This window comes from Stegostoma tigrinum, chromosome 37 (assembly GCF_030684315.1).
Source record: "Stegostoma tigrinum isolate sSteTig4 chromosome 37, sSteTig4.hap1, whole genome shotgun sequence".
Taxonomy (NCBI): Eukaryota; Metazoa; Chordata; class Chondrichthyes; order Orectolobiformes; family Stegostomatidae; genus Stegostoma; species Stegostoma tigrinum.
In genome coordinates, this window is record NC_081390.1 from 13,377,551 (window position 1) to 13,399,892 (window position 22,342).

Here is a 22,342-nt window from a genome sequence, read left to right on the forward strand (position 1 = left end):
AAAGAAGGTTCACAAGGATGATCCCTGATATGGAGGACTGCCTTACAACAAAGGTGAAACTCACTGGAGTTTAGGATAATGAGAGGTGTTCTCATTATGTATAGGGCTGTTACAGGGCTTGATATGATAAATGCTGAGAGGGTGTTTCCTCTCATGGGACAGTCTAGAACCAGTGTGCACAGTCTCATAATAAAGGCGCATCTCTCAGGGTTGAGTCTTTTCAATTCTGCCCACACAGCTCTCTGTGGAAAGGAGTCCTTATGCATATTTTAGGGGGGAAATACAGGAAAGCGGGATATGAGAAATGTTGCATCAGCTTTGATTGTATTGAATGGCAGAACAGGGTCAAGGGTCGGAATGGCTTACTCTTGTTCCAATTTCTTGCGGTCTTATAAAACTTTGGATTTATTCACTCCTCTGGAAATCATTAGCCAATAATGCTGTTTGTTTTTCGCTCCAGGGAGAAAGCAATAAATTACTCTTTTTGCCACCATCTTCACAGCTCTGAATCAAGTAAGTTTATAAACAGGAATTTCAATAACCCAGTTAGTTCACTCAACCATGGAATGAGGCTTCAATCTACAAACTGTATCACCTCTATTCTATCCAATACTATTAAACTCAATTGAAGCTCATAGATATTCATGTTTCTACTGTTAATAATGCATCCTTTCCTTGTTGTCTTTGACTATGTAGCATTACTGATAACAATAAAATAAAACTCTTGGAATCGGGCTGTCAAAAATTCTATCACAACTCTGATTCCAAGAATTTTGGGCTTCTTAAATCATTAAGCATAGTTAATAGATATTCAGTATCAATAGATAGGTTGTTCAGTGTTGTAAAACCTGGGTGATTTGTATGTATGAAGTTCAGATATAATTCAAATTATCTGTCATCCATGTTTTCCTGAAAAACAATAACGATGGTAGAAGAGAGGCCAGTCAAAGAAAGAAACAAGTTCTTTCAAAAATCAAATGCTCCAGTATCTACTTTGTTGCATCAAAGCTGTGTGAATCGCAGAAAAAGAGTAGAATATTTGTTGGCAAGAAATCGGGACCTAAAAGGTTAATACAGAGTGGCAGAATAGAAAATGCATCTGTCAGCTAGTATCAAATTACAAGGCTTACTCTAGATGGTTAGAGAAAAGAGCCTGCAGCACAGCAGAGATTATGTGCATACATGGTGGTGGGGGAGGAAGGCATTCTGACAGAAGATGAATCACAACCTAACCTTCCAAAAACTCAATCGTAAAATTGGCCATTTTAATGAATATATTGTAGTTATGATATCAATAATGCAAACTGTTCCTGAAAACATGTCCTCTTTTATATAACCAGCTTTTTCATTAATTGCTTCAGACTACAGTTCCCTGGCAACAGCCTGCCACTGCACTTTTGGCTCTAGTTCAAATTTTTTTTCCTTGGAAAAAAACAGCATCGCTGCTGCCTGTGCTATTGCTAGATTGGTTAAGTATTCTAATAATGCAGTTTCCACAATCACATGATATAGGATCAGGCACCAAGAGCGTGGCTGCCAAGCAGCATAAATCATGTGCCTAAAGCAGTTTATTCTATACGCAGATAAGACTAAGAACTCAGATGTTTGCATTCTTTCACTGATACAGCAAAATATTATCAAAAATTCTAGAGGTAATTATCCATTCCAAAGCAAACACAAATTCAAAATTTCTATTTTCAAATCGATTTTCTGTCGAATATCAAATCATAATATTAGGACCTTTAAAATGATTGCTGCAGTGCGTGAGACAAGTTGCAGATTGAAGAGGAAATGATCTATATTAATGCTCCATTAGCATACAATTTTTTTGTAGTTTTGAGTATATTACCTCACATTTTATTCCCAAATTTTATTACCAAATGAACTGCAAGTAGCCTAGTTGTCTATGTGCTTATATGGGTGCATTAAGCAAGGCTTGCCAATGTATGCACAACATTATGATTTTCTGATGTACATTTTTGAGGTGTTAATCTTTTTTTTCCTCTTGATACTAAGATCAAGTAAGGTCATCCAGAACACAGCAGGGGACATTTACAGATTCCAGACTGTAGAAAACATGAACTGTGGTCTTCTACCTGAAAGAAACTGAAACGTTATTTTCAATGAACTCACTAACTGCATAATCAATTGTCACAGTTAACACCAGCTGCTCTATTCTCAATGATCAAGTAGCTCTGCTGCAGTGAAGGAACACAAGAGCCTACAGTCAAAGAGACCAGCTTCAAAACTATAACCATTCTCACTTTGTACTTGCCAGATGTGTCAAAGACTCTATCTTTAGATCACACGAAGATACATTCATGACACTTGAAGTTATATATAATTCTCTCTAATTGCACCTTAAAATATTGTGCCACAGCCTGATATCATGTGACAGTACCATGCAAAAACAGAATTTGAAACAGATGTTACCAAGATACACAATAAGATAATAAGCAGATGATGCCTGAAAAGGATCGTACAAGGTGCCAGCCAACTACACTATCTTCCTGTCAAAATTAACGGAATGGCAAAGCAAGAATTAAAAAATTGGAGTCTGTTTCCTTCAATAGGAAGGCAACTTTCTCCACCCCCTTAAATTCTTGGCATTAACACCTTTCAGCAACATCACTAACAGAGTTAATTCCAGCAACAAAATACCTGACAGTTTTGGGCTACTGAACATTAGCATATTTTCCACCTCACAGTTTGACTGGGTTGCTCCAATGAACCTCGAACATTTTTTGAAGCAAAATGGGCTGGATTAGAGGTAGAGGGGCAATACAGGGTGCAAAAAAATTCTAAAACAAGAAGTTACAGTATGAAGTGAAAATCAGTTGATCTGAAGTGAAATAAAAGTTCAAATGTGTGAATTAATTGTGAAGCGCTTTGCTGAGCATCCTTCTGAGCTTTGTTGCCAACTTGTCCACTTTGTAGACATCACTGGCTCAAATTAATCTTGAGGAAACATTCATATTTAACTTTGTTTTGAATCCTTCCAATTGCTTATCAGGCACTTATAAAGAATATTTCTTCACACTGAATAGGAATCTCTGTTGTGGCCAAGAGAAAAGATCGTAATTCCTCTCTCACGTTTCAGTTCCCTGCAACATTGCTAAGCTACAAACTCATCCTTCAACATAAACAACTACAAGCAATCATTAAGAAATGCACAAGAACGGCCGTTTTCTTTACAAACGTGTAATGCAAACCTCAGAATTATGTAACTAAACCCCGAGGTATTTGTTCTCCAACACTAACCATGGCTCTGCAATCAACTGCACCAGTAGCACTCCTGTTTGCTGTACTAAAATTCACCACTTCGCATTTCCCAGGTTGCACCCCAGCGGCCATTTTTCAGCCTACTGACCCATTTGATCAAGGTCCCTTTGTAATCATAGAAAACCTTCTTCGCTGTCTACTATGCTACCTTTGATGTCATCTGCAAATTTATGAACCATGCCTTCTATATTTCCTCATCCAAATCATTTGTATAAATGATGAACAAAAGAGGACCCTGAACTGATCCCTGTTGAATATTGCTGGTGACAGGCCTCTAGTCCAAGAAACAACTCTCCATCACCTCACTTATTTTGTTGTTCTTGTGGTTAACTACAGTTAAAAGCTTGTACAGTATTTCAGCAACAAGTATAAAACAATCCTGAAGCAGATCATGTGTGACCGGAAAATCTAACCAAGTTTGTAGTACATAAAACTGCACAAAAACACTCAAAGAATTGATGCATATGCACACCCTTATGCTCACACTAATGTAGCCACCTCTCTAACAAATTAGAGTAACCAAATTGCCTGCTTTTTTCCAATAGGCTGTTCTCTTCCAAATAAAACTACCCTAAGTGAACAGCAGCAGTGATGGATCTGTATGTGTTAAGTAAGTTCTGAAAAAGCAAGAATTAACACAACAGGTTGTCTATTCCACACTCATCTGCCACAAACCAGTTTGCAATTAATGGTATGCTATTTGGCCATTAAGAATATCAGAATAGATAGCTTATTTTCTAAGCCAGTCAAGTCAGAAATGACAAGGTTTCCAATCTAGAACCAGTTATTATATTACTTCATAGACCTTGTGTAAAAAGAAAAATAGTTAGTTTGCTTATTGATATGAAAGGTTTCATGAGTGGACAACAATATTTTCCACCAAATGAATTATTTACCTGAAAAAACTCTATAAAACCTCAAGAATGTTTAATAAAAAGGTTTTAAGGAACTGAGATGGTGGAATGGATGGGAGTACAATGACCAGATGTTTTGAGTTATGAAGTGACTTGAGGGGGCTTTCTAACTTCTCAGGCAGGTACATGAGTGTACAATAACAGAAAATCGATCAATGTCAAGTTGACTAACAGCACAGAGAAAAGTCAGACATGTGAGTGTATAATTCCTGACATTAAATGACTTTCTGCCAAGGAGACAACATCAGATTAGCAGCTAAACATTTATTATGTGAAATCTGTCTGCAGAGATACTAGTTTACTGCAAATACATCAGGCATTTAAATTAATAATAGCACAGATTGTTCACTCAATTAACAATATGATGTGTTTTCAACTGGAAAATTAAGTCATTGAACATGGAATTCTACCTTGTATGGCAGTATACTAACAAATTTTCTAAATGGTTCTCTGAACAGTCAAATGTCACTAGCTTGAGTTGTTTACAGAGAATCTGGTAACCAAAAGAGTATCGGCAACAGGGAAAAGCAGTTTTCTGGCTAATATCTCATCTCAGCCACTTATCTGAATAAAAGTAATACTCGGATGCAATACCCAAAGCAAACAGGATGAGTTCCACCAAATTCCGGTTTATGCTCAAAAAAAAGATTAACACATGTTCTTTACAGAGAATATCAAGTAATGAGGATAATATTCTGAAAAATAACATGCACAAGTATCCCTGCATAAGAATACTTCACAAAGGTTCTCCTTGATTCAGCATGTTATTTAAACCATAACAAAGCTCACTCAGATGCTTTAGAATACATACTTTCGAGAAACCAATTTACCCTAAGAGTAACATTTGCATGGAAAGGAAGAAGAACAGTCTATTTGGAAACCAGCTCATTCATTCAGTTACAAATTCAATGCTGTAAATGGTGCTGAATATTTCAGAAATAATCTATTCCATCCATTCCACCATCTCGGTTCCTTGAAACAACACAAAACAGAAATCTACAGGTCCCAACTTCAGGAAATTATACACAAGATGACCCTACTGACAGAAGACACTGAAAACGAACTTCACGACCAAGGCTAGCCTTGAGAAAAGCATTCAATATTGAACAAAAAAACTGAACAATACAACTCTATGCCTTATAAGGAAACTACCAAAAGACTTCTGCCAAATCATCCTATCTTATGGTGATGCAGACCCATACTGATGGGCAAGCAGGCTCAAATTTTTTAAAAAGTCAGTTGACCTTCATTGGCAACTTAACTCTCTTTACAGAGAATAAGCAAGTTGGATTTCCATTTTTTGATTATCCATTCACATAAACCTTCAATTTTGTTGAATTTTGGAATCAAAACACGAATAATTTACAGAGCTCAGTAATGCATTCTTTGCAATGTGGCAATGGGAATCCAATCCACAAACGTTTGAGGACTAACACACGTGCAGAAAATAACTTAAAATGCTGAATGAAAATTAATGAAAAGCAGAAAACAATTCCGAGAAAAAGCAGCACGTATGTGAAATGTTACATTAGAAGAGAGCAACAATCTCAGAATTATTGTGGTGCAGGACCCCATAATGCCTTCACCAGCTCGTCAAACAAACATCATTACCTAGTGATAATGGGAACGACAGATGCTGGAGAATCCAAGATAATAAAATGTGAAGCTGGATGAACACAGCAGGCCAAGCAGCATCTCAGGAGCACAAAAGCTGAGATTTCGGGCCTAGACCGGAAACGTCAGCTTTTGTGCTCTTGATGCTGCTTGGCCTGCTGTGTTCATCCAGCTTCACACTTTATTATCATTACCTAGTGCCAATTTCCTGCTTTTTCTCCATACCCTTGCATACTATTTCTATCCTAACAATCATGCAATGCCCTCTTGAAAACCTCAACTCAACTTTCCTCCACCATAGTTCTGGTCAGTGCAGTGCTACCATGAGGAGTCACTGCATGTAAAAGAGTTTGTCAGAAATTTTTTGTCAGAACATCCTTGCTTGCTTTGTACATCACTTTAATTTACAGCCTCTTATTCTTGTTCCTGCTACAATCAGCAACAGCTTCTCCTATTCTACTCGATAAGAGGTTTTCAAAATTGAGCAGTCAGGATCAATTCTCCTTTCAGTCAGCTTCTCTCCAAGGAAAACATTCCTAACTCTTTCAATCTATCCTTATAACTTAAGTTTCTCACAGCTAGAACTATTGTTGTAAATTGTTTCTGCACTCTCTCCAATTCATTCACCTGTTTCCTTTAACATGGTGCCCAGAACTGTACATAATGCTCCAGCTGGGTTAACAAGTGTTTTATACAAGTTCAAAATCATCTCCTTGCTCTAGAATCCTCTGCCTCTATTAGCAAAGCTGAAGACACTGTGCACTTTACTAATAGCTTTCTCGACCTGTCCTGGCACCTTCAATTACGTGTGCATATATTCAGCCAACTCCTGCTGCTGCATCTCCCTTTAGAATTGTAACCCTTATTTTACGTTATCTTTCACTGCTCTTCATACCAAAATACATCGCCTCACAATTTTCTGCAGTCAACCTCTTCTGCTACCCATCTGCCCACTCCTTTTTGGAGATCACAGTTTACAATTCCAAGTTTTGTGTCATCTGCAATCTCTGAAGGTGTCCACTGCACACTAAGATCTAGTACATGAATATTTATCAGAAAATGCAAGGATCCCAATATCGATTCCTGGCGAACTCCCCGACAAAAAGCATCCATCGACCATTAGGGTCTAGGCCCGAAACATCAGCTTTTGTGCTCTTGAGATGCTGCTTGGCCTGCTGTGTTCATCCAGCTCCACACTTTGTTATCTTGGATTCTCCAGCATCTGCAGTTCTCATTATCATCAACCATTATTGTTTCCTTTCACTGATCCAATTCTGAATCACCTTGCTACTATCCCTTTTACTCCAAAGACCTGTAGATTTCTTCACAAAACTGTCATGTGGCAGTGCATTAAAAGCGTTCTGGAAATCCAAATATACCATATCAACAGCATTACCTACATCTATTAGCTCTTCGAAAAACTTCACTAAGTTGGTTAAACACAATTTCTGCTTTAGAAACATTTGCTGATTCTTTCTAATCAATTAACCTTTTTCCACGTGTCTACTAATACTATTGCAAATCACTGTTTCTAGAAGCTTTCCCACTACCAGAGTCGAACAGACTAGTCTATAATTGCTGGGATTATCCTTACAACCTTTCTCGAACAAGGCTGTAATATTTGCAACTGTCGACTGGTCTTCTGATATCTCTCAAGGCCCATGGAAAGCTGAAAGATTACAGCACATCAGGAAAGAAAGAATTTGGTGCAAACTAATTTTACACAAATAATTTATGACCTTTTGCTGTCATAATAAAATGGAAACTCCATTCTTTTTCACTGTCCTAGTCAATACTCATCCCTGAAATAAAAACACTAAAGTCAAATTATTGTTATTTAGGGAAGCTTGCCGTGTGCAAGTGACTGCCCTTTTTCTACATTAGAATGACTGTACTTTAAAAAATATTTCCTTGTTATATTGAGGGTTTTAGAACATCCAGAGATTGTGAAAAGTGCTTGTAAATGCAGTGTGACTGCTGGTTAATTTTGCCAACTGGCAAATAAGTGGTTTGTACTGATTGCAAGTATATAAAGAGCACGTATGAAACAGGTATCAAAATGTATGTGATAATAGTACCCTGAACAATGATTTCAATGTAGCAAGGTTGTAGCGAGGTAGCAAAACATGGACAGATGCTTTAAATTGCTGAAATGGCACCCTACTGGTGAACCGCATTGTGTATTAATTCCTCAGATGTCAGTGGCTGTTGAGTTGATCGACCACATCATTCTCCTACTACATATTTCATGTCCAGTTCAGTGGGATTGCCTTCAATGGTTCAATCCTTACACATCAGACACATAGCAGGGGATCTCTGTTCCCACCACAAGGCATAACCAAGTCAGGTGAACTGTGCCATTTTAGTTAAGGAATATGCAGTCCTGTCCAACATCTCTCTCTTTAAAAAAAGTATGAAACACATACTTACTGCGATATAATAAACTTTGGCCTTTTCCACCAACTGCCAGTTTTCTTTCTGGTCCAGATGTCTTTCCTTATTGTAGCAATTTGCTGCTGCCAAGTTAGCAACAAGAGATCTAAAATAGTCAAATAATGTTAACTAATTATTTGTCATAGTTTAAGCAAACAGAAAACTAGTAAAACATGTCCGCCATTTCAGAGAACATGAAATATCCAGTTACTTCAGCAAAATTTTATCTAACTCACATGCAATAGTATGAACAGTTGATTACTGATTTACAGTGATCTTCAATTCTGGCAAACACACAAATAACAGGTTTTACAACAGTTTGCGCAGCTGGCACAATGGACTGATGTAAGAAGAATACTTAGTGGTGCACTGGTTCCCTTGAAAGAACACAGCATTTCTTGGGTTTCGCACAGAAAAAGGATGGATAGAGGACACCATTAATATAGCACTAAAAATTTTCATATTTCTCACTTCTATATGGCTAGTCTGAGTTAAAAGCTTTGTTGTGTGAAAATATACAAAGAAATTTACTGGGATGCTTTGATTATTCTAATTTACTCAATCTATACATATGTATGCTCTCAGCAAGTTACTGTGGTTTACTTCCTTCTTGTCAAATGTAAAAACACATGCTGCAAAATGGGTCTAGTGAAAGTACGTTGCAGGAAGCAATGGTACTCCACTAGTAATTTCAATTGTTTTCCAAATATTTGCTTTTCTCAAAAACCTTAATTTCAATGGAAGCATGTTTTAATTAAAAACTTAAAAAGCCTTTGTTAAATGCTAAGAACATTGAAACCCAATTACACGTAAAACTCCAATTTCACAACCAGTGACATTTTCCAATCTTTACCTAAGAAACAATAATAAGCAGATGACAAACATTTTGCAGTATTTTCATATTGATATAATAACATACTCCAATAAATTAATAAAATGAACACCTACCGGTGTTAGGTCAAAATTTTAGGCAATGTTTACAGTTTGCACCATTTCAATTATTATAAGTAATCCCTATCAAGGAGAATGCTGTCCAAAATCATTTGTAGTAGTGGAAGGGATGCAGCAGACAGGATAGGTATTTCGTGTTCTCTGGATGTTCTAAAACCCTCAAAACTATAAGAGAAGGATGTGACCACATGCAAGACTAACAGCAACGCTGTGGTCTTTTAATTTGCATCTGTTGTGCTATTCTTTTCTTACACCGTACTTTTAATAGCAAGTAAAGCTGTGAGAATGCCACGAGGCAAGTTTCTTTTCGCAGACAGCATGAACACAAAATACCTATCCTGTCTGCTGCATCCCTTCCACTACTACAAATGATTTTGGACCGCATTCTCCGTGATAAGGATATGTAGTCCTCAATTTTTCTTGAAACCTTTGTATCCAAAATTAATTTTCTATATTATTGAAAAAGGCATGAATTATGTACATTTTCTGTCGTGTACTCAAATTGGCATTCCGTTAAAATCTATCGACAAAATAAAATAATTGGGGTAATATACATGTTCATTACTAAGTGGGTAGAGATGGGAAAAAAAGGTGAAAACTGTAACCTTGGGATTAACACAATATTAATGAATCCCGATGAATAGCTCAACGGCATTAATGAAGTCAACAAAAATCTCTGAGACTAGGAAGATTTCGGGTGCAATCACCATTGCTGAACTGGAAAATCTAAAAGAGTATAAAAGACTAAAAGACTGCTTCTCAGAGTGGTGCGAATTGTTGGAGGTTTAACCTGTGGGTCACCATACCTCAGCTGAGGGGAGGGGTTCAGGAGGAGAATCCTTCATGGTAATATCAACCAGTTGTGGAAATTGAACCCATGCTTGTTGGCGTCACTCTGCGTTGCATACCAGCTGTACAGCCAACTGAGCTAACTGACCCCCACTGTAAATCTAAAATGGGGTAGATATATAGTTAAAATCTAGGGTCCCAGGCTTTGTGAAGCTCTGCAATCTTGACCTTAACTCATTTTCTTCAGTAGAGATCAGATACAGCATCTTAAATGAGGGCAGTCACGAACCCCTCTGATTTCACTGCTTTCATTTCAGGCCCCTGATATGGTTTTTTACATAAAGCGCACTGTCATCAGGAGTTTGACACTGCCCGATAGCTGCCATACAGCTGACATAACATCTACCATCAAGACTGGTTACTCATTGAGACAGACAAGTTTATAATTTATTAACAATATTATTTACATTGCTTTTATATAACAGACACACATATTCTGGGACAAAAACAGAGGTTGCTGGAAAAGTTCAGTAGGTCTGGCAGAATCTGTAGAGTAAAAAAAAGAGTTAACATTTCAGGTCCAGTGACCCTTCCTCAGAACTGATGGTAGATGGGAAATTGTCAGTTTATATGCAGAAAATAGGGAGGATGATGGGGTGGGGAATGTATAACAGCATTGAGCCTGAAGAGAGACAAGAGCAGTTGGATTGGCAAAACAAGTTGATAACGATCTGGTTAGAAAGGTGAATAGTTGTTAATGGGGACTGTTAGTGACAAACAATAGGTAGCATAGAATGGCAGGCAATGTGATAACAAGGTCTTGTGTGTGGGGTAAGGGGCTGGGATATGGGAGAGCTTAGGCTCTAACATTATTGTACTCAATATTGTGTCCGAAGGGCTGCAGGATCCCCAAGCAGAAAATGAGGTGTTTTTCTTCCAGCTTACGTTGACTTTTGCGTGAACACTGCAGCAAGCCAGAGACAAAGGTGTTGGCCAGGGTACAGTGTGGTGTGTTAAAGTGACAGGCAACTGGTAGCTCAGGTTCTTTTCTGTGAGCTGAACGTAGATGTAGTCTGCACTTCATTGCCCAAACATACAGAAGACAACATTGTGAGCAGTGAATGCAGTAGATGAGATTCTGGGAAGTGCTGGTGAAGTGTTGCTTCTCATGGGAGATATGTTTGGGCCTTTGGGTAATGGGGAGGGAGGGGGTAAATGGGCAGGTCTTGCACCTTTGCCAGTTGCAGAAGAAAGTGCCGTGGGGTTGTGGGGAGTGTTACGTACAAGGAAGGATAATGCATGTCCAGTGGTGGCATCTCACTGGAGGTGGTGGAAAAGATGTCTGATGATCTTCTGCATGTGGATGTTGGTGGGATGATAGGTAAGGACAAGGGGAATCCTATCGTTGTTGCAGGAGGCAAGAGAAGGGGTGAGGGTGGAATTGTGGAAGATGGGTCGGACCTGGTTGAGGTCCCAATTGAATAGACCTGGTATAAGTCTCTGTTTGGGGTCTGTGGAACATTCCTTGTTCCAGTCCTATCGTGTCCCCCACCCACAACTCTTTCTCCAAGACATCAATGATATCATTGGTGCCACTTCCCTCTCTCGTCCAGAACTGGGAAAGTTCATGAATTTTGCTTCGAATTTCCACCCTGCTCTCACTTTCACCTGGTCTATCCAACTTCTCCATTCTCTTCCTTGATATCTGTTTCCAGTTCTGGGGATAGGCTGGCCACTAACATCCACTATAAACCCACTGACTCCCACAGCTACCTGGACTATCCATCCCCATCCTGATCTCTGTAAAGACTCATCATCAGCTCCTCTGTCTCCATTGCACGTGTTCAGACGAGGACAACTTCAACAAGGGAGCCTCAGCAATGCCCATCTTCTTCCTCAACTGAGGATTCCCCAACACTGTTGTCGACAGGGCCCTCAACCAGGTCTGACCTATCTCCCGCACTTCTGCCCTTATCCCTCCTCTTCCCTCCTGCAACAGTGAGGGTTCCCCTTGTCTTTACCTACCATCGCACCTGCATCTGGAGAAGGTGCAACAGTCGCCCGTTTACCTCCTCTGTCCCCACTATCCGATGGTGCAAACATACCTTACCGTTGATGCAACACTTCACCTGCACTTCCCACAGTCTAGTCTACTGCATTCACTGCTCACAATGTGATCTCCTCTACATTGGGGAAATGTAGCACAGACTGGGTGACCGCTTTGCAGAACAATGACGTTCAGCTGGCAAAAAAGACCCTGAGGTTCCAGTTGCCTGTCACTTAAAGACAACACCCAGTTCTCTGGTCAACATCTTTGTCTCTGGCTTGCTGCAGTGTTCCAACAAAGGTCAACGTAAGCTGGAAAAACACCACCGCATTTGCCATTTGGGGATCCTGCAGCCCTCTGGACTCAATATAGAGTTCTAATAATTTTAGAGCCTAAACTCTCCCATGTCCGAGCCTCCTACCCCTCGCACCAGACCTTGTTATCACATAGCCTGCCACTACACACCACCTGCTGTTTGTCACTAACAGTCCCCATTGCCAACTTTTCACCTTCTCAGGCAGATAGTTGTCAAGTCCTTTGTCTATCCAACTGCTGTCAATCTTTGGGCTCTATCCTATCATTTACTCCCTAGCCCATGCCCCTTCCTATTCTCTTCATATAAACTGATGTTTTCCCAGCCACCATCAGTTCTGAGGAAGGGTCACTGGACCTGAAATGTTAACTCTGATTTTTTTTTTCACCTCGACAGATGCTGCCAGATCTGTTGAACTTTTCCAGCAACTTTTGTTTTTGTTTCTGATTTACAGCATCCGCAGTTCTTTCAGTTTTTATACGTATTCTGCATTCTTTGCTTGATGTTACACACTTTAAGCACATATCATTGCTTGCAGACAAGAATGAATCTTATCCACTCTCAGGGTAAATCCATAGGTGGCTATACTGGCCAACATGCCTACTGCAGGCTCTGTTACACTTGGGACAGAAGGTGGCCGCAGGAAGGGTGGGTAGGGTGTTCGTGTGGTAGTATTGCTATCTTTGCCTGACTTCCGCTTTTTCCCCCGAAAGGTGCTCGATGCCTTCCCAAAAGCTCCTCCTCCACTTTGGATGGTCTTGGCCCAATGATTCCCAGGTGTGTGGGAATGCTGCACTTCGTCATTGAGGCCCCTGAGAGTATCACTGAAGCATTTCCTCTGTCCACTTGAGGCTCACCTGCCGTTTCAAAGCTGACAGCAGAGCAACTACTTGAGGATGACATACTCAGGCCATCATAACCGATCAAGACTGGCCAGTGCCTCAGCACTGGGAATATTGGCCTGGTTGAGGATGCCGGTGTTGGGTCTGTCTTTCTTTTCAGTGGATTCGCAGGATCTTGCACAGACAGCTTTGGTAGTACTGCTCTAGCACCTTGAGATGTCTGCTGTTGACAGTCCACGCCTCAGAGACATTTAGGAGGTATGGGAACCACCTCAGCTCTGATTTTGGTGTTGGATATGATGCTATGGTCCTTGATCACCCTTTGCCTCATGTGGCTGAAGGTTGTGCTCGATCTCTATCGATCACTGCTTTGGTGAATAGGACATTCCTGACATATTAGACATGGTCAATGTTCTCCGAGGCGTCCCCATGGACCTTCATGATTGGGTGCTGGTTCCACAATGCCAGGCCAGGTTGGCAGAGGACCTTTATCTTGTGGATGTTCAGAGTGAGACCTATTTTCTCAATTGCCTCCGTAAAGATGCTGTCGACAGTTGGGAGTACACCCTGAGGCACATAATTAGCTGATACAGTATGTTGAACAAAAACATTTTTTCAAAGCTTTTTGTCTTGCATTCTTCAGGACAATTTGTAAAATTACCAATGTAAGGGGAAACCAAAGTTGAGACTCTATGAGAAGAGAGTACTGATTGGTTAACAACTGAATTCTGATCAGTAAAGGCGAGACCTAGAGAACGCACCAGTTAATGTTCTTTACATTATAAATTATGCAGATTGGCTGATTAGTCATAGCATTGGCCTGAATCAGGGCAATTCATTGCCCTGAAATTGATCAGCAAAAGTAGTCAAAAATTTTAGTGAATTGAAACAGGCATGGTGCTTGTACATGTTTTTTTCTGTCTGCAAAGCACAGGGCCCTATTGTAAACCAATTGTCAGCACAATTCTTTGTACATTCAGGATTATCCAGCAAACTTGTTCCAAATCATGAAATTCCTCCATCCTGGTATTCTTGGAAATTGGTTTTCCCTTACACTGGTATTCTTGCAAATTGTCCTGTTGACTGCAAGACGAAAAATTTTGATAAAATGGGTCTTTCACCAGCAATACAATACTCTGACCACAAAGCATTGAGAGAATGGAGTGTGTCAGAAAATCCAAAATCTGCCTGTCAGTATATTAACAATAAATGGCTGATGGAAGAGCAAAATGAGTACTTTGCATTGATGTTTATTGAAGAGGACTTGAAAAAATTACAGTATACTTGTGCGCGTACACTGGAGAAAAAGACGTTTTCCTTAAAGTACAAGCAGGTCCGGAAGGGAAGTTACTGCCAAGAGAGATTTGACAGAAGTCTTTAAAATCATTATTTAAAAGTGTTTAAAGTCGATAAAGAGAAACTGTTTTCAGTGGCTGGTAACCAGAAGGTATAGATCTGAACTTTTTGGCAAAAGAGGCAGAGATGCTGTGAAGATTTTAAGCAAATGCAATTATTAGTTAGGATTAGGAATGCCCTTCCTAATAGGATGATGAAAGCAGATTCAATTTTAATTTTCAAAAAAACAACTGGCTAACTCCTTGGAAGAAAAGGCAGTAACTGCAAGGATTGGAGAAAAGAGCAAAAGAATGGGTACACATAAAAGTTGAAGAAATTCTGTTAATTTGCTCATTTTTGGACCTAGGAATGTTTTACCAAGGGAATGGCTGAGAATGAGTTCACTGCATCTGTTAAAATAAAATTAGACAAACATTTTTAGTGGATAAAAATACAAGGCTGTGAGGAATTAAGTTTTGATTTGGTCTAGCAAAGAGTCAGAACAAAGATATTAGAGTGAATTGCTTCCTCCCACAATAAACTTCAGTGCGTCTGAGAGAATGAAGTAAGAAACGACGGTCAAAATAATAAAGGAGGTTAGGCAATCAGGAACTAAGTTCAATTATTAAATTTATTGCAAGCAAGAATTCACTTCTTCAGAATGATTTGCTCACTGCTACTCCAAAAAGGCACACTGAACTGGTTCTTCATTATGAAACAGAACAGATTGGCTAGAAAGCAAGTGTGCATTGGGAAACAGGGACCATAATATAATTTGGTCCACAGTGTTAAAAAATATCAGTGTCTGATCAATTAGAAGCTACATCTTTCATATGTTGGTAATAGATCAGCAAAATGAAAAGACTTAAATAATACGTACATCCAGGACCAGAGAGGGTGGAATACAACTCCCAATTCAAACAAAAAGGACAAGACAAAGTACGAAATTATAACCTAATTAATATTTTATGATAGTCTTACCACAAGGAATGAAATTACAATCAGAGTTTAAGAATTCAGGTTAATGAGGTCAGTGAACATCTCTACATTTGACAAATCATAAGAAATAACATGATAAATTTAGGATATCAATGCAAAAACAGTTTTGACATTTTGTAACAGATAGCCGAGAAGAAGTCAGAACAATGACCAAAAGTCTATCATAATGAGTTTCAGGAGCATTTTAAAAGAAGAGAAAGAGAGAGGTAGGTTTCAGCAGGGAATTCAAAAGTGTAGAACAAAGGCGACGGAAATCACTGCTAACAGTTTAATCAGAGACAATTTCAGAGACTTCCAGCAAAAACAATGATACAGTGAATTCCACAAGTATAGACAAGTAGTTGGAGGTTAGAGAGCAAAAGGATAAAATTGAGAGAAGTTTCTTCACCTGGAAATAAGTTGACTTTGCTGGTTCGTGATCTGTATTAGGTTAGTTGCTATTATTTCCAAATAATTTTTAAGCCCAGGTAATAATGTAACATAATATTGAATTTTGCTGATGACACCAAATTAAAGAATAAAGGCAAATAGCGATCGTGCAATGAAAGTCTGCATGGAGAAGCAGATGGCGAATACAGATTCAAGTAGAGAATGGGGCATGTTTTTGCACTGAAACTAGGATTGTATTGTAAATGGTATGATTTTATCTGGACGAGAGTAGAAGGATTTTCTTGCATGGACATGAGTTAGAAGAAGTTAGATTAGTAAAAGTCATCATAAAGAGTATACTGGGAAGTGTGGAAACGTTTTGGGAAGTGCATCAAAGCAAAATTTCAAATGGAATGTGTTGCACATGGGTTTAAGTGTTCTATTTTAGGAAGGACAAAGTAATGAAAAATGGTGCAGCATATTTTATTGAGAAAAAGTTAACTTACTTACTAAAGCGAGATAGAAGAAAGAATTCTGCAGTTTTCGCTCTTTTCCACTAGAGCAGAAACGGTAGATCAAGCTTTTCATAGGATCATAGAATGACGTGGTATAAGAGGAGTTGTGCCAGTTCCTTGAAAGAAATGTATTGGAATCTAACTTGCATTTCATTTAAATAATAAAAAGCAGCATCCTAACCTTAAACTAAGTTTCTTGAAAGTAGTCGCTGACCTGTTGTCACCAGTGATGCAGGCAGCACAAGTGCCCGTTGGTTGTTCACTTTGTTCATAATAGTGGGCATCAACGTGGGCTTCTTCAGCTTTCTTCTTCAAAATGTCACCAAATTTATCTTTTCCAATGCACCCAAAGAAAGTCGCTACTTTATGAGGTTGCTGAATCATCCACTGCAATTAAAAAAGGGATATTTGTCTCAAATTGCATTTTAAAATTTTAAAATAAAACAGGCGATTCAAGACATAAACATGTCACCCCTAAAATCTATTGTGCTTCTGTTGTCCAGCTCAATTAAACAATACCCCATTTGGCTTCAACTTTTACCTTATTTTAGCCAGAGTAGATCCAGTTTCTCTTCTCAGTTTTACACTATTGCCTTCAGAATCCCTAAGGAGTTCTATCCTTGCTGGTTTTCCCTATTCTCGTCCTTCATCTACCACATGCTATGCTTTGACAATAATAACACAAGTCACAAGGTCCGCTTTCACATGACTGCTGCCGACTCTCAGCTCTCCATTCTTGGTAGACTGCTTGTGTGGAATGTTGCCTTGGATTAGTCACAATTTACTTCAGTTTAACAATGGGAAGAAAGTGATCATTTCCAGACCCATCGCAAAATCTGCACCACTCTCACCTGAATCTAATTAAACTGGATTGGCAGGGGACTGGAACCTCAGCAGGGAGGCAAGAATGAGGTAAACAAAGGTAGAAATGAAAGCTAGGTAGAAAGCAAAATTGGAAGGCAAAGGAAACTAGAGCTGGCATAAGTAAGACTGGAGTACAAAAGTGTGTGTGTAACCATATGAAAAAAAGACAAATCTAATGCAACACAGAATTTTCACAATAAGGCAGATGAATTAACGATGCAAATAATTGGGTGCAATATCATTCTAAGTATGGAGATATGATTAGTGAAGAGAAATGTAGACCCCGACAGTCTAATACAAGAGAATTGAAATCAGAGAACAAAGAAACAGTACAGCAATTAAACAACTACTTTTGTTCAGTCTTCACAGAACATGAGCATAAACATTTCCCAGAAGTGTTTGGGGGGGAAAAGAAAGGTATTTTGGGAAGGAGGGTTTAAAGGAAATTAGTTGGTAAAGTAATGCTGGAAAAATTAATGGCACAGGGAGCTAATAAATTCCCATGGCCTGATAATCTACATCCCTGGGAACTAAAGGAGATAGCCATAGAAATAGTTGATATGTTGGCAGTCACCTTCCAAAATTCTGTACATTCAAGAACAGCTCCAGTAGATTGCAGGGTGGCAACTGCAATCACACAGTTTAACAGTCGGCAGGGGAGGAGGGAGCAGTGCAGAGAGAGCCAGAAATTATAGACTGGTTAGCCTGACATTGGTAACTCAGAATTGCTACAATCATTTTTAAAGGACACACTGTCAGCGCAATTAAACAGTACTGTTTGACAAAAAGAAACATGAAATAATCAAAGGGAAATCATGTTTCACAAACTTAACTGGAGGTTTGAGGCTTGTAACCAGTTGAATAGATGAGGCAGAAAACGTGGCTGTGCTGTATTTGGATTTTCAGAAAGATTTTGAAAATGAAAGTAGTGCAAAAATACTTGCATAGACTGAAAATTGGTTAGCAGACAAGAACGCAGGAATAAATGAGGAACAAAAACAGAAGTTCCTGGAAAAGCTCAGCAGGTCTGGCAGTGTCTGAGAAGAAAAAGTCAGAACTAACGTTTTGGTTTTGGTGACCCTTCCTCATAACTGGGGAAGCATCACTGAACCCAGGACGTTAATTCTGATTTTTCTTCACAGATACTGCCAGACCTGCTGAGGTCCTCCTGCAACTTCTGTTTTGTGTTCCTGTTTTACAGCATTCACAGTTCTATTCGTTTTTATTTGGGAAAAAGTGAGTTCTTTCCAGAATGGAAGGTAGAGCACTGCAGGAATCAATGCTTGTCCCAGCTATTCACAATGTATATTGATGATTGGGATGAGGGAATATCAGCTATAATATTTCCAGACTTGTTGAGGACACAAGATTAGGTAGGAGTGTGTGTGGTGAAGGGAACATGGAGACATGAAGAGACCAGAGTTCCTTAGAGGTCTGAAGCGTCACTTGAACGGAAACGTTAACTGTGATCTCTCCCCACAGATGCTGCCAGACCTGCTGTGCTTTTCCAGTAATTTCTGTGCAGGGATGATGCTGGCCAGAGGTCCAGAACAAAGGGTGTTATTGTCTAAGGACATTCTGGATAGGCCAAATTTCTTATTTGCGTATTCTCTATCACATGTGCATGGCACATATTTCTACTTATGTAGCATATTTCAGGTTTTTTTTGGCGGGGGGAGAAGGAGGCATGTAGTGGCAATGCATAACACTCAGTGAATAAAAATAATGATGGCACTTAGTCACAGTTCAGTTAATTGACAAGTCTTTGGGCACAGAACTCAAGAACAAGAGAACATCACTTTCCACATTCTCAGCTTGTGTGTTGCTGAACTTTTATTCAATACTCCTGTCACTTTATAACTCAATTCTCATGCCATCCTGGCCAGCCTCTCATTTTACTTGCTCCATAAAACTTTATCTAGCCAAAGTTCTGCTGTCCATATTCTACCTGGCACAATGTTTCTCTGTTCTACTTACATCTTCCACTGGCCTTCGTTATTAAATACTGGTACCTGGTTTCATATTCCCATTTTCATCATTAAATCCCTTCAAGGCACTGCTGCTCAACATCTATAACATTCCTCCAAACTCCCAGACCCCATACCCATTTTCTCAGACTTCAATTCTTGGGTACCCACTGACTCTTTGAGCAAAGGCACTTTCTAGCATGCCTTTTTCTTTCATTTCTCCCTTCTTCACCATGGTCAACTGCCAATTTTTCAACCAATCTTTTGCGCACTTTCCCAAATACTCTTCAAAGTCTAGGCATCTATTTTCTCACACCCTCCCCCCCAACCTTACTCTTCTTTGAGATGCCTTGTAATTTGTTTTCTATGTTAAAGAAGTCATTCTAATGCAAGTAATAGGTGATGCCTGCAAAATGTCAGCAGACTGTCTGGGTCAGTAATGATCTTTTTCTTTGGAAGAATTGATCACTACCAAATCTACATAAATACAATGAAAGATCATATAATAGTTTCAAATATTTAGTACCTTCTACACGCAGTTCTCCAAAACCCTGTTGCTCTTACTGATGACTATTAAAGCATGAAGCAACAGTGACGCTTTCTAACAGTTTGAAATATGAAAAACCAAACAGGCTCAATTTTATGGAGTTGAGGACTGCTTGTTTGAAATAAAAGGAGCCATCCAGATCCTCCAAATCTACTAGACATTTGACAAGAGTCAACTGTCATAGAATCCCTACAGTGTGGAAGGAGGCCATTCAGTCCAATAAAACCCACCGTACAGCATCCCAGCACCACCCCCACCCTATCCCCTTAACCCTGCATTTCCCATTGCTAATGCATCTAGATCACATATCCTTGAGCACTATGAGCAATTTAGCATAGCCAATCCACCTGACCCATACATCTGTCGACTGTGGGAGGTAAACTGTGCACCTGGAGGATACCCACACAGACATAGGGAGAATGTTGCCGAGACCAGAATTGAACCTGGGTCCACAGCACTGAGAGGCAGCAACACTAACCAGTGATGACCTTGCCACCCAAGTGAATTATTGCTTTTTGAAAATTAATGGCGACCATCCAAAGTACCTTTTCTAAAAGTCATTCACAGGATGTGAGTATCACTGGTCAAGCCAACATTAATTATCAACAAGAACAAAAACAAAGTTGCTGGAAAAGCTCAGCAGGTCTGGTAACATCTGTGAAGGAGAAAACAGAGTTAAATCTTTCGGGTCCAGTGACCCTTCCACAGAACTCGGCATTTATTATCCATCCCCAATTGCCCAGAAGGCGGTTAAGCATCAACCGCATTGTTGCGGGTCTGGAGTCACATATAGGCCACACCAGTTAAGGATGGCAGCTTCCTTCGTTAATGGACAGTAGTGAATATTGTGAAGCAAACACACAACTAGAAAGGATAACAGCAAGTCTGTGACCTTGATTCATTATTGATCTCATCCCAATGGTGCAAGCAAGTTGTTGATGTCCTTGCAACTTGGCTATACGTTGCTTCAGAGTCTATGAAGCACTCATCCTCAGTCTTTGCAAGTAGACAAAGTTGCTGCCTTTGACATATGTAGTGAGTACAACTATGGACTAGATAATCTCCCCAGCATTTTTGATTTTGCAACACAGAAGTAACAAAATATCACTCGGTCACTTTAGGCATAAATTCCATTAAGTTGAACTTACTTGCTGACCCAACATGGAAGGCTATAGTTTGTGGTTGAATAACATGCAATAAAAATTTGCACTCTGAGTACTTTCTTTCCTATTCCCCATGACTTTCTGGATTTTCTACACTCATAAATGCTTCCATTATTATTTCCAGATAAATATCCTTTTCATGCTATTATATAATAAGTTTAAAAAAAAGCAAAAAAGCAACAGGGAAAAAAACCTATGCCATAAAAACTTTATTGCATTGCAACTCTTTGTTTAACTTAGTTGATTAACAGGCAAGAGTAGTGTGGCTTCTGAACACTATCACATAACGAATAAATTTTAAAACTTCCCAGCCCTCTGACACACATTCCCCATCAGCAGGAATAAACATACTGCTGTGAAAACATCACTGAAAAGACAATGGAGACAGTAAGGACTGCAGATGTAGGAAGCCAGAGTCCATAGGTGTGAGGCTAGAAAAGCACAGCAGGTCACACAGCATCGAGGAGCAGGTAAGTCAACGTTTCGGGCCGAAACCTTAAATGTCAACTTACCTACTCCTTAGATGCTTTCTGACCTGCTGTGCTTTTCCAGCCTCACACCTACAGACACTGAAAAGACAATGTTTGAATGCAAAAACATCAACAAATACTCAGCGTTATGATTAAGGGCAGGCTAGCTGGTAACAAAGATTGCAACAGTTTTTTTTAAGATCTGTAAAATGTAAAAGAGACCAGACTGGAGATTGGACTGCTGGAAAATGAGGCTGGAGAAGTAGTAAGGGGGAAAACAAACTTCAACTTCAGCATGTTCATATTAAAAAGGTGGCTGTGTAATTATTCCACTCAATAAAGATTGAATAAATTTAAAAAATAGGAGCAGCCTGGTGGCTTGGTGGTTAGCACTGCTGCCTCAGTGCCAGGGACCCAGTTCCACTCTCAATTCCACTCTGAGGCCATTGTGTGTGAAGCTCATATGTTTTCCTTGTGCTTGTGTGGGTTTCCTTCCACAGCCCAAAGATGTGCAGGTTAGGTGGACTGGACATGCTAAATTGCCCATAGTGTAGGTTAGCCATGGGAAATGCAGGGTCACAGGGACTAGGTGGGATGGTCTTCAGAGAGTGTGTGGACTTGATTGGCTGAATGGCCTGCTTCCACAGTGTACAGATTCTATCAAAGAAGTGTCAGAGGAACTGAATGGTGAAAGACACCAGCAGCAAACCAGAATTCCAAGGGGCAGAGAAGGAGACGGTATTGGGAAGCTGAAAGGTGGATAAATTATCCTGACCAGGTGGATGCTGAAAGAGATAGCTGAGAAGATTGTGCATGCATTGGTGATCTTTCAGTAATCACTGGAGTTAGGGAGGGTTCCATAAGACTGCAAAATGGCTAATGTAACAGCCCTATTTAAGAACAGAGAGTGTGGCTCAGGATGGGGAGT

The 22,342-nt window shown here is 39.6% G+C and overlaps 1 protein-coding gene across 5 annotated transcripts in view; it reads right to left on the bottom strand.

Moving 5' to 3' along the window:
• LOC125467562 (adenosine kinase-like) overlaps window positions 1–22,342 on the bottom strand; it is a 263,606-nt gene that overhangs the window by 95,761 nt on the left and 145,503 nt on the right. For 3 of the 5 annotated variants that reach the window (XM_048563586.2, XM_048563581.2, XM_048563585.1), the window contains exons 5-6: window positions 16,585–16,790; window positions 8,241–8,349 (exon numbers count right to left, since the gene is read on the bottom strand). In XM_048563586.2, the coding sequence (XP_048419543.1) occupies window positions 8,241–8,349; window positions 16,585–16,790 (315 nt within the window). The remainder of the gene's footprint in view (window positions 1–8,240; window positions 8,350–16,584; window positions 16,791–22,342) is intronic. The other 2 variants (XM_048563587.2, XM_048563582.2) reach the window with 1 other exon arrangement.